Source organism: Polistes fuscatus, unplaced genomic scaffold (assembly GCF_010416935.1).
Source record: "Polistes fuscatus isolate 324 unplaced genomic scaffold, CU_Pfus_HIC Scaffold1, whole genome shotgun sequence".
Lineage (NCBI taxonomy): Eukaryota > Metazoa > Arthropoda > Insecta > Hymenoptera > Vespidae > Polistes > Polistes fuscatus.
Genome location: NW_025112997.1, coordinates 4,985,262 through 4,998,270, shown reverse-complemented (window position 1 = coordinate 4,998,270; position 13,009 = coordinate 4,985,262). Strand labels below are relative to the sequence as shown.

At 34.4% G+C, this 13,009-nt stretch overlaps 1 protein-coding gene across 25 annotated transcripts in view; it reads left to right on the top strand.

Annotated features, from left to right (window-relative positions):
• LOC122514354 (cyclic nucleotide-gated channel rod photoreceptor subunit alpha-like) overlaps positions 1 to 13,009 on the top strand; it is an 89,223-nt gene that overhangs the window by 15,805 nt on the left and 60,409 nt on the right. For 22 of the 25 annotated variants that reach the window (XM_043631240.1, XM_043631231.1, XM_043631203.1 and 19 more), the window contains one exon: positions 2,681 to 3,946. The exons of the other annotated variants lie outside the window; for them this stretch is intronic. In XM_043631240.1, coding sequence (XP_043487175.1) covers positions 3,565 to 3,946 — 382 coding nt within the window. In that variant the 5' untranslated portion in view covers positions 2,681 to 3,564. The remainder of the gene's footprint in view (positions 1 to 2,680; positions 3,947 to 13,009) is intronic. 25 annotated transcript variants of the gene reach the window in all.

Sequence of the window (13,009 nt, the reverse complement as noted above, 5' to 3'; positions counted from 1 at the left end):
CCGAATATAGGTTTCGATATCAAACTATAGGTAAAGTCCTAGAATTTTTATTGCGTCTAACGTAATCCTGTAATAAGAATCGATTTCGTTGACGAAATGAATGAATTGATTTAATTATTGCAATTAAAAAAGACAATCGAAATCGTAGAAAGTAGAAATATCGTTTGTTTGGTGGTTGGGGGAGGGTGAGGGATGTTACGTGCAACGAGGTGGTATATGAGGGTGGTCTACTCTACGACGACACGTAAAACGACGAGATGCCGAACGTCGATAATCTCTTTAGTGCGTGTAAACTCGTGTACATGTATACAACCCCCCACCCACACTTACACCCACTCCCACCCTACCTCCTCGCCCCCACACACTTAAACGATCCATTAGCGCGTGTCGATAGGTGTTCTAATAAATGTATTGTGAGAAACGATGTGTGAACAGGTCTCGCGTTTAGGTTCCTATCTATTCTAGCAACAATCGCGACTCTCGATTACTATAAATCGATCTATCGATCGATCTATTACTTCGCGTATAATTTCGAAGTAATTTTCTCGTTAAAATATTATTACTTTTGAGAAATCCTCCCACTCTCTCTCTCTCTCTTTTTCTTTATGAATCATATATTTCTATGAAAGTAAGTATAATTTTTGATAACTATATCGATAATCATAATCATTTGATTTTTATTGTATCGTTCGTTTCGATATTTGATTTGATTCGTTTGGTGGTAAAGGGGTTTGTGGTGGTGGGGGTTTGGGGCAGGGCCGGCACATCCGCTCGGAGATTTCTTCTAAAAAAGTTTAAGAAAAAAGTCCACCGGCCATTTAATCCCCCACCCACCCCTCACTCCTCAATCCTTAACACCTTACTTTTTCCTCTCCCATTTTTCCTTCTCGCAATATAATATTATATAATAGCAGGGAAAGAAATTTAAAAGGGTGAAAAGTGCGTCGAGAAATGAGAGTTGAGTAAAAATGTGGTATCGTAATAATAAAAAGCGGGGGGGTGGAGGATGGGGGTGGGTCGTTTCGTTGCGTCCGACCAAGCAAAAGCATATTTCCATCTTCTTCTTCTTCTTCTTTTTCCTTCTTCTTCTATTTCTTTTTCTATTATGATTTGAGAAATACGTTTCTCTGAAAAATGGTTATCCTCTTTTTCTTTTCTCTGTAACCTCCTCCCCCTGCCCCTCCCCTACTCTATGTCACTCTTTCTCACCCCTCGTCATCTCTCGACGACATGATTCATCATATCCGTGATTACGATATTTCACGAAGTAGGCTTACTTTTTATTTTTGTTTTGTTTCTTTTTCCTTCTTTTTCTCCTTTTTCTTCTTCTTTTTCTTCTTTTTCCGTTTAGAGAAACGTGCAAAAAACACTTACGAGGATGGGTGGTCATAAATATTGCGCGTACTGCGTGTCTCTTTGACGCATCTTCCTGGTCTTGAATTCGTACATAATTTAGAAAAGGGAATAACTTAAAATTTTATTATAGTTGCGATGATGTTAGACCGGTTGGTGATATATTTTAACGTTTTAATTCGCAAAGTCGAAAAACGACTTAGTCGTCTATATTTTATTTTATTAAAAAGTAATCGTCTTTATTTTATTTTATTAAAAATAAATAAAAAATAAGTAGAAAGACAGGATATATATATATATATATATGAACATAAAGTGCGACGCAAAGAGAAGAAATAATTTGTTTAATTAGTTAAACGTTAAGTTAATTTACAAAAATTACATAATTTTGTATAATTGGCAAAATAAAAAAATTGAAGAGAAAAGAAAACTCCTCAGATAGAATTTTTATGTTCTATTTATAATCAATGATTCCTATCGATTTTCTTACACAAATGAACAATAATTTGGATATTTATTTCGTTTGTTTTCAATCCCCAGTCAAATACACCGGTTAAAAGAAATTAAATTGAATCGAATTACTCTTACATTAGCCACATTTTGTTTAATTCTCTTCAGATAGAAAAATAATATATATATTTTTGTTTATACAAAATAGTTAAGACTTTGATCAATGATAAAAGAGTACAAAAAGAAGAGAAGAAGAAGAAAAAAGAAAAAAAAAAAATGAAGTAAGTCAGTAGGTATCGAAGTTGAATAGAAAGAGTGTTCAGGACGATTGTAAATGATCGGTCATACACACAGTTTCGCTGAGTGACGCGTTTGTCGTGTCAAGAAAGGAGGGAACGAAGAGAAAGAGAGAGAAAAAGAGAGAGAGAGAGATGCAGTAACAATCGAAGCTCGAACCGTGCCACGAGAGAGAGAGAGAGAGAGAGAAAAATGCTCATCGATACTACTCGTTGATTTACACGCTAGACTTCTTTGCGTTTTAAAAAAAAATCTCCTTTTTTCCCTGACATTTTCTATTGGTCCAGTAATATGCACAATTTCATACACACGCTTAAACGTTAACGTTAATACGAAAGAAATTGATGTTTGTTACAACACGTATTTTTTTTTCTTTCTGAAAGTTTGACGTACGTAAAAGTTGTTCTGCCCTCCCCTCTCTCCTAGCCTTCTAATTGTTGACGTCACTGGACGTTCGTTTGATAAATAATAAATCAGATTTGCCAGATTTCCGGGATTAAGTTGAGTGTATCGAGTTTAACGAGTTACGACGTTAATCCGTTTTGTTTTTTTCTCTTTTTTCTTTTTCTTTCTATTCTAGACAAGAAGAAGAGGATCTCCACCCCGTTGTCGTCATCGTCGTCGTCGTCGTAGGTCCTCGTCGTAGTACGAGAAGGAAAATCGTTTGCGTTTCGTCGAAGGAACACCAGGGGTAGGCGCGCGAGACACTTGTTGCATGTTACTCGATTCCTAAGAAGAAGAACAATAAGAAAAACAAGAAGAAGAAGAAGAAAAAGAAGGAGGAGGAAGAAAAAAATAGAATGGTTTGTCAAGGGCTTTGGGGATTAAAGAAAAAAAAATATATCAGTCACCGTAAGGGTCGATAGATAAAGAAAAAAAAGGAAAGAAAGAAAGAAAGGAAGAAAGAAAAAGAGATGCTGATCGATCACTCAAATCCGTCCTTCCGTCGTCGAGTTTGTTTCGTGAAAATCGTCGTAGTATTATTATTCCCCCTTCATTTACGATCGTATATCGGATCTTCGATGTTCGAATGAATAAATAAAAAAAAAAAAAAAAAAAAGAACAGAAAAGAAGAGAGGTAGATACTTCGGATAATCGGAAAGTTAAATTGATCGATAGCTCGACGAAAGTTGGAATCGTTGAATAAAAATAATATAGTCGAAGAGGAGAGAGAGTTTACGCGGACAAAGGTTGTGAGAGTGTGAGCGAGTGAGGGGTAGGGAGAAGAGAAGAAGGGGAGGGGAGGATGACCGGAAGAAAGGTAACAAGAAGAGGATACGGTCGGTGACATCGGTGGGTGGGGGTTGGTTGGTTGGAAGAGTGTCATCGGCCGGCAGCCATTCTGGATAGGAAAGAGAATAGGATTATTTTATTAGGGGTGCTCGATTATTTCGGGTACTTTATAGTTGGTCTCGGTGGTATTAAGGAAAGAGAAGAGGAAGAAAGCTGGATCACCTGCGTGGAATGTCTTCGGGCGCCAAGCGACTGGTGCAGTCGCTTAGGGGCCGAACAGGTGGCGGTGGTAGATCCGTTGGCGGGGGGGGAGGAAGTACACGCTCGGATGGATTCATCGGTGACGTTAACGTCGTCGGTTCAGCAGGGTCAAGCACCAGTGCTACAAGATTATGTCACTACGACAGCGGCCACGAACTCGACGAAATTTCCGTCGTCGGTAGCAGTGCCGCCGTTCCTGTCGCCGCCGGGGGAATCGCCATTGGTTCTTTGCCTACCCCCACTACTCCTTGCCATTGCATCGCTCACAAATATGGCAGCGGGCAAATGCTTTATAGCATTACCGGGCTCCCCCCCGCACCAGCGGCACCTTCACACAGAGGTATTCACTCCGGTAAGTTTTTTCTTTTTGCCCTTCGTTACGAATCACATTTTCTCTTTTTTTCTTTTCTTTTTTTGTTTTTTTCTTTTTTTCTTTTTCTTCCACCGAGAAATTGGTCTAGATTGATAATAATGAATTCGATATTTGTTTTGTGTTCTTTTTCATTCGTAAGGTTACTTACGGTGATCGAGCAAAGGGTACGATCGATAAAGTGTTTGTTGTATATGTGTGTGTGTATGTGTGTTTGTTTGTACCGAAGGGCGTGGTCGAATTACGTGTCACAGCGTAAAATTGCATGTCGTGGTACCTGGTTTACTGGTTAGGATCAAAGGATCGAATTTGAACTTTTCAAATTCTATATATACATTATTAATTAAATCGAAAATTACGTAGGGGTGATTGATAACGTTGGTTAGTCGATAGTAAAGTTTCTATTAGAGAAATTTTGGCACTTTTGTCAAAGGTTATCGATAGTCTTGATTAGTCGATAATAGAGTTTCTATGGGAAAACTTTTGGGATTTTAGTCAGAGATTTAAAACAAAACAAAATAAACCAAAATTAAATGAAATTGAAGAAAATAGAAAGAAGATAGTGATAGATGTACGCAATCGGTATCAATTTTTGAAATGCGAACTGTGGCATCCGAAGAGTACGTACTAACGCACACACACAAGCACGCACGCACCTAATCGGCGAGTCAAATATTTCACAAACGAATCTATGACGATGTATAATCAAACTTAAGTTTAAAATACTTTTGAATATTAAGATTGAACATTGTCATTGTTGTTGTTAAATAAGAACGAATATTCGTCCGTACAGGAAAGGAGGAGAGTTGGTGGGGGGTAGCTGTGTCTTCGCAGTTAGGTATCGGTGCATGCGATTTCGCGATCGGAATGTAGAATGACTAGGGTAACAACGTTAACAAGGTACATTAGATAGCCTATAATCGAAATGTGGGAGCTTAGGTACTAACGAGCCCGTGTTATCGATTCGATCCAGTCGTTAGGATTAACTGGCACGTTCTATGCGAGAAGTCAGAATTTGCGTGTGTAAACCCAAACTATCATGGGATTTGTTATACATATGTATATATATATGTATATATATATATAGGGTTCACACTAGTATAAATCGATACTATCGTATGTGACCACTAACAATAAATTATTTTCTACGGAAGGTCCGAAATAAAAAGCTATCGATCTTTTTTTACGATCGAAGAAGATCGGTACATTCGACACACACACGCACACGCACACATATACACATACGCACATATATATATATATATAGAGAGAGAGAGAGAATGAGATCGTGGGTAGCAAATGGTGGCTATCCATCCTTTCAAGATTTATCGTTCGTCTGAACCGTAAACCGTGCATTCGAGGATTGAATTCATTTTCGATTTCGGCCCTTCAACAAAGCATTCTCTCTCAAATACGACCCTATCGAATTGCTATCTTTTTGGAGAAATTCAAACGTTTCCAAATGTTTGGATTCAAACCAAAAGCGCGCCGATTCTCTTCGATGCCACGATCAAAATCGCGAAATAACTTTTTTTGATAGTTAAATATTGATCGTTTCTTTTTTGTTAAGCAAAATTCGTCGATATTGTATTATATGTTTTCACCGTTAATTCGGTTAAATAATTACGGTAACTTATTGTTAGACGAAGTAAGAATAACGAAACGATATTTTATAAACGACATATTATTTTTTTTTTTATTTTTTCAGAGAGGAAAAATTGAACGAGACGTCGTTAGTTAAAATTTTTCTTTGATGTTATTTACGATAATCCAAGGATCTCGTTATCAAACGCATACACCTATGTAAATTATATCTATGCAAATTGACCGCGTGTCATGATACATACACTTTCTACGTGCAGGTAGGAGGGGAAGGAGGAGGAGAAGGAGGATTAGGAGGAAATTTATCGGTAGAACGCTAATTAACGACTTTACCTTGAAAATTGAACGGTATAATTTCTCTCAAGAAATTCAAACCAACTTCTCTGCGATATTCTTCCTTTTTTCTTCTTCCTACCTTCCTTTTTATCCTTTACCCACCCTTCAACTTATCACTTTTTCCCTCTTCATCTTTCGAACTTTTCGATAAATAATTTCCACGTTTCTTTTACTGACAAACTTTTAAATAAATCATAATTTATTGAATATTATTTTTTCTAATTAATAGAAATAAATGTCTGCCTATACGTGAGATCTGTTTTACAGGGAAAAATAAAGTATTTCGACGTTTGGACAATTGAAAATAATAAAAAAAAAAATAAGAAAAAATGCAGGATCGAATTAAAATTTAAAGTTAACGATTCTTACCTTTTTTTTTTTTTTAGAAAAAATGGTTTAAACAATGTAAAAGATTGGTACGGATTTGATGATTGTGTTGAATCGTAATCAAAAACAAAAAATAAGAAGAAATAAAATATACGTATTCGAGTGGGGTGGGAGGGGTTTATAATCAAACTTTACTTATGATCGGCAAATCGATCGAGTCGAGTCATGTTTTCAATTTTCTACAACGTAAACAGCACAATCATTGTTCCTTCTTGGTGTGTGAGTCCCTTTAATTTTCTTGTATTTCTTTAAAAAAAATAACCGGCTTTCTCACTGCAACGATATTGATATTACGTGATAACGTTTGTTTCCAGTATAAGAGGGTGGGTGGGGGCTGGGAGTGGAAAGGAATGTACAAAAAATAAAAAAGAAAAACGTAAGAGAGAAAGAAAAAAGAAATCAATACACGAGTGAGTGCTGTCATTACTTCAGAATATTGAATACATTTAGGAAGATTCCTTCGTTATAAACGCAAGTATTACCTTTAACAGTGGACCCTGTTATCGACGGTTTAGTGTACGGTTCTTCTGCTTCTGAAAGCCGATTTATTTTCTCTGCTCTCTTGTACGATGCTGCTGTTGCTGCCCGTAGCTTTGAAATTAATATCGAGAATATCGAAGATGTAAACGCGCCTTTTCTATATATATATGTATATTCTATTTTAAACCTTTGCTCGAGAAGAATCTTTATTCCCAAAAGACGAGTTTTTATAATACATAAACACTCGCATCAATGTATAAAATATAAAACATCTATCTTGAACTCGAGACTCGTTTTTATTTTCGTATCTCGGTAATAGTTTTTACAAATATATATATAGATCCAATCATTATTATTCGTAAACATTATGTTGCATACGGAAAGTAATTTTAATTTATTTCGATTGGTAAATATAAAGACTATTCTTTCTTGTTTCTTTTTTCTTTTTGTATTTTAGAATTCGAAGAAATTTGAAGAATAAATTGAAGAATAAGTATTCTATTTTTCAGATATTTCTCGCGTTGTTACTGTAACGATTAGTATATATCAAAGTGCATTTATTTTTAAAAATTGAACCATTCAAACTTGAGTTTTGCATCTTTCAAATAAAAATATAAAAAGAAACAATTTTCACGTTAACGTTTCCTTAACATATTCTTTATATAAAATAGTACATCATTTTATTTTACCTGCTACTGTATTAATATTTGTTACGATAATGTAAAATATGACAAAATACATATACGAAAAGAACTATTATTTGATAAATCGAAATACACCAAAAATAAAACTTTAAATCACGTCTGAAATATTTTTTGCTAGAACGTTTTAAATAATCTAAAAGTTTGGAGTAAGATTGGTATCGAAGGTCTTTGTACATAAAACAAAAATTACATTTCGAACAAATCACCTGATGCATTCGCATTGGTTTCCGTTTTGAATATACGTTTCAAAATATATTGAAACGTTTGCTTTTGTATACTTTATTTTTTATTTCTTTTTTCTCTCTCTCCTTTTCTTTTCCTTGCATTATTACAACGAGATTACCAATTATTAATTGGTTTCATGGAGAAAGAAAGAAACGAAGTAATAATCATTTCTTGCATTTATATTAACCAAGAACAAAAAGGTTTGTTGGTATAAGTATAAAATTATAAGAGAAATAATCGAAACTAGAGATATATATTATTTGCTGGGTGTAATTCGTTAATAAACATTTTCCTAAAAATACAAAGAAATATTGACACGACTGACGCATTGAAATCCGTTATTATACCGAGGAATAATATTTTATCAAATGTATACAACCCAACGTCGGAATAAACCATTATTTCTTTATTTTTCAAAAATATAACAACGTTTGGGGGTGTAAATATTCGATAAAAAAAAAGATAAAACAAAACAAAACAAAAAACATACATCCATTTCCTCGGTCAATTTTTCAATCGATCATTTTTCATTACCGAAACATTGAAATTGTTTTTTGACCTTAATTTTATTTTATTGAAAAATTTAATCTCGATATAAAAGAAATTTGTGCTTGGACAAAGAGAAAATTATGACGAGGCAAAAGAAGAAAAAGAAAAAGAAATACGTATTAAAAACAAAAGCAAAAAAATATGAAGGGGTGGGGAAGTAGAGGTGTAGGAAAATAGGAAGTAAAAAAGAGAGAATAGGTTTGATCACTAGGTAAAGGGTGGAAGGTAGGGGGTGGCATTCATGGTAACGGTATATACAACCCACAACGTAGCATAGAAACTGGTAAAGCTTTAAGCGCCTGGTGACTCTAACGCAACCGCAGAGTTTACAAAAGAGTTACGATGTAAAGAGAAGAGACAACATTCCCGAATGAGTGTAGAATCGGAACGAGGTTGAAACCCTGGGATCAGAATATCATCGAGTCGTCTCTCTGTGAAATAACTCGATCGTTATGTTAACGGATGTTTTATAAAACATATACAGGATACAGAAAAATTTGAAGCAGCAAAAGGGACGGGGGGGGTGGTTCATCATTTTTTAATGACAAACATCTTTTATTCTAAAACGACAATAAAGTATTACACGATACGGTCTAAAAATAAGAATCTGCCAATTACGAAGGATAATAGGATATTGATACGCGTTTAAAAATTCAATTAATTAACTTTTCCTAATATTGGAATTATTTCCAAATGAAAACAAAATGAATGTACGAAAAAATATTAATCGACAATGTGTATACTATTTACAATGATAAGTATTTCATTAATTTCTTTATTTCAAGTTAGAGTTTTACGTCATATCGAGGGATGGGGATGGGGAAGGGTGTGGAAGTAAATAAAAATTAAACGGGAGTGTTAAAATCATAGGGGAATGATAAATGGATTAAATCGTAGTAAATATTATAATAGCATTTAATTGACGGAAAATCGAAAGAGAAAGAAGCATCAGGGTTGCGTCAGAGTTAGGGGGATGATTCGAGAAGGGGAGGGGAGGGGGGATAGTCAGATTAGCCTTACTAATGATAGAGTATATAGACAAAGTTGAGTAAGTGTGAGTAAGGGATTAAAGTTGAACCAATTTTGTAAGTACGCGGGTGCGGATTTGTGCAATGAGCACATTTAGGTTAGTAAAGGGTTCGCGCCCTACGGGGAACTAAATTAGCGAAGGATAGGGTATTTAGGAAGAGATAGTTCGATAGCGCGAGTAGGTAGACTAAGAGGGGATCGAGGTTACGATAGTTTGACGGAGGTTAGATTGCGGCGAATGGCACAAACAGGAATTAACCTCAACAATTACTCGGCCCTTTGCGGCTGGTAAGGTCAATATCCCTCGAGGTCAACTCATCTGTCGGCTCGTATTATCATTTAATCGAAATTCGCTTAAGTACGGACTATATAATATCATATTCTACGTGGTTATACAATTTAATGATGTACACTACCAATCAAAAGTTCCCAATTCGATTATACGATCAATTCTATGATTGAGGTAGGGTATTTATATAAAAAAACACTTCGTATTAACTTAGACAGATTTTTTTTATTTGTCGAACAAAATCTTATCTATTTTATTATTATTTCGAATCGTTAAATTTGATGCAATTCAACTTATCGGGTATTTCTCGCGATTTGTCGTGCGACGATCCTAACCTATAAAATAATTATTCGTAAATATGATTCGATTAAAATTATTCGATAGGGGTTTCAATCTTTAAGAGTATAATATCTGGCGTTCTGGATTGTTTTCGAGAAGGATGACAAAATTTAACGTATAATAATAATTCTCAATAATGGTCCACAGCAGTTTCGCATAGTAGCTATCGCCAGATAGCTACACCACAAATCTTTCTCGTAACATCGTTTTATGATCGAAGCTTGCCTACGGCGTTTTATCGGATTCCTTTTTGATAAAAATGATCAAACGTTTGAAAAAGAAGAAAAAAAATAAATAAATAAAGGAAGCTTGCACGACACAATATCGATAAATTCCATATTTGTATTTCTATACGCGAGCGTATGCGCGCGCGCGCACGAACACACATATATATAAATATGTTCTATTATTATATTTAATATAATTAGCTTATCGTATTATACGGAGAGGATTTCGTCAAAGAGGCAAAATTAACGTTTTCCATTTTGCTTATTAACGTTTCTTTCTTTTCTCTTATTAATTATCTTTTCTTTTTTTCTTGTTTCCCACTCGTATTCCGGTAACTTTGGTACATAAATATGTATGACCGATTATTTAATTATTTGCATATATTACTCGATAAATAAGAGAAATGTTCAAATATAGATATATTACGATCGTAAAAGGATATTAAATCAAATCATAATTGGAAATAAAAATAATAATAATAATAATAATAATAATGTTAATACAAATCAGATTAAATTAAGAATTAGCAATCTCGTTATATTAATGTTGTGAAACTTCATGAAAAGATAAAAATGAAAGAAAAACCTATATAGTTACATCCAATTACATATTTCGTTGTCTCTCGTTTGGTTTAACGTTAGATAATAATTATAGAATAAAAAATGTAATAAATAATACGATTTTTAATTCATCTTCAGAGCTTTGTAAAAAACGGGAAAAGATATTTTGTTAAATGGAAGGAAAGATCTAGATAAAAGTAGATAAATGGAAAATCGGGGGAGGGGAATCATTGACTACTTGGTAGGACAATTACAAGGCCTATTAGGTGTTTTCTTCCTAAAGAAGAAAAGGTGACTTCGTCATTTTATAATCAGATAAACTATTTCGTTTATGCCATTACAAGTTTTATCGCTTGAATCGGATCTTTGCCAACGATAAACTGAGCTAATTTATGCATTGGCCGCACCCCAAACTAACCAACCAACCAACGAAATGTTTAATCCGAAAATATGTGTGTGTGTGTGTGTATTCAGAAATTATCCCCAAACGACAAGGGACAACGACAACAACGGATGACGCCTAGTTCGAAACCTAGCGTCCCTTAAAGGTATTACTATACTAACGATACTCTCTCGATTACCATCGGTAACATAGAACAAACATTATTAAAAAAAGAAATATTTGTTTATCTTCAAACTAATCGTAAACGACACGAAATTATTCGCGTGTAAGATTTATCGGGTGGGTGGGGGTAAAGAAAGTAAATTTTTTAAGTTAATGAATTGTTACTACTTTTAATAAGACAACCCTTTTAATTACAGAACAAATACGCAGATAGTTAGCTCTTGGAAAAAAATAAATTAAAAGAAAAAGGAATCTTTTCTTAGAATGGAATAATGTTGCACAAAATGATTCGTGTAAATTCTTTTAACGAACAAACACTCATCGGATCTTTAGAAAATAATATAATTTTTAGAATTAACGTAATATCTCAATGCAATCATTTGAATCAAAGCAAGATATAAACACAAAGTTGTTTTCTAGGAATTAACAAAAAAATCGTTTGATGTTGTTAGCATAGATCGGGGGTAACATCGTAAAACGGACAAAATGATTAGTTCAAATATTTTTAACGAGTTAATCTCACATTAGATCTATGCGAAAATCAGTCAAATTAAAGAAACATTTTAGTATTCTTATGTTAGTAAGTAAGTTTAGAAACGGTTACACGTTCAACTTCAATTACGAATGCGTTTTGATGCCGAACATTGTGGATATGGTACAAAGAGAGAGAGAGAGAGAGAGAGAGATAGGGATAGAACACATTCCAACCAACACCGTCACGAATCCCTATATCTCAGCACGAGCAAATATTTATATTTGAGAACGTCGACACTGAACGAGAGTTTCGGTATACCTACATGCGAGACCTAGTACAAGGACAGCTTACCTCTCACCGATTATATCTCATGGGATCAAGTACTACCATGTACTTGGCTTTGTTTAAGTGCGTTACCTATGCAGTTTACGTATCCAGAATATTCAATTTGGTTCATCAACTTCCTCCTACCTTCTCGTCAACTATCAACGATTGCTCATTTATTTTCTTTTTATTTTTTTAAACACATTTCAAATATATATTTCAATAATCTTGTTTTAACAACGATAGATAGATCATTTATTAATTGGAATGATAAGAAAAAAAGAAAATCTAAAACATATTCTACCCTATACTAAACGTATGTACGAACACTATTATTGGTCGATTATTAATTCACTCGAAGCCTAACTTTGGTACGTTTAAACGCTATAATGTCGGAATAATTTGTTAACGGTAAGAGTTGACGACTTTCAATATTGTTGTTAGCTTCGTTCCGGATAGGAATTATTTAGAATGAGGGACGGTTGTGGGGGCTGACCGTAACCCTAACAATACCAACTTGGTACACAAGGTAGGAAATAGATGAAGACAGGCTGATAATAAACAAGTTATATTTCGTACGTGATTGTTAATCCTTTTATTACGAAACTAAAACAAACAAACAAACAAAAAATAACAAGAAAAAAACGAAGGAGGAGAAAAAGAATAAAAAAACAACAACAATTCACTTGGTTGCATCTTAAACGTACGACAAGGTATGAACTACTATGTCATTATCGAGGTTGTTTTATTTTATCCACGCGTTTAAGAACTAATTAATCGGGAGGAAAAAAGTGATAGATCGCAAGTGATCGACAATGATAAAATCGATCGATATTTCTTATTATCGCGATAAATACGTGGGGCAGCATGATGAAATACGGGGAGGAGGGAAAACATCCCTGAGATATAGACGTCGTAAGTGTGGCAACGTTAATATAGGGAAAACCTTGAGA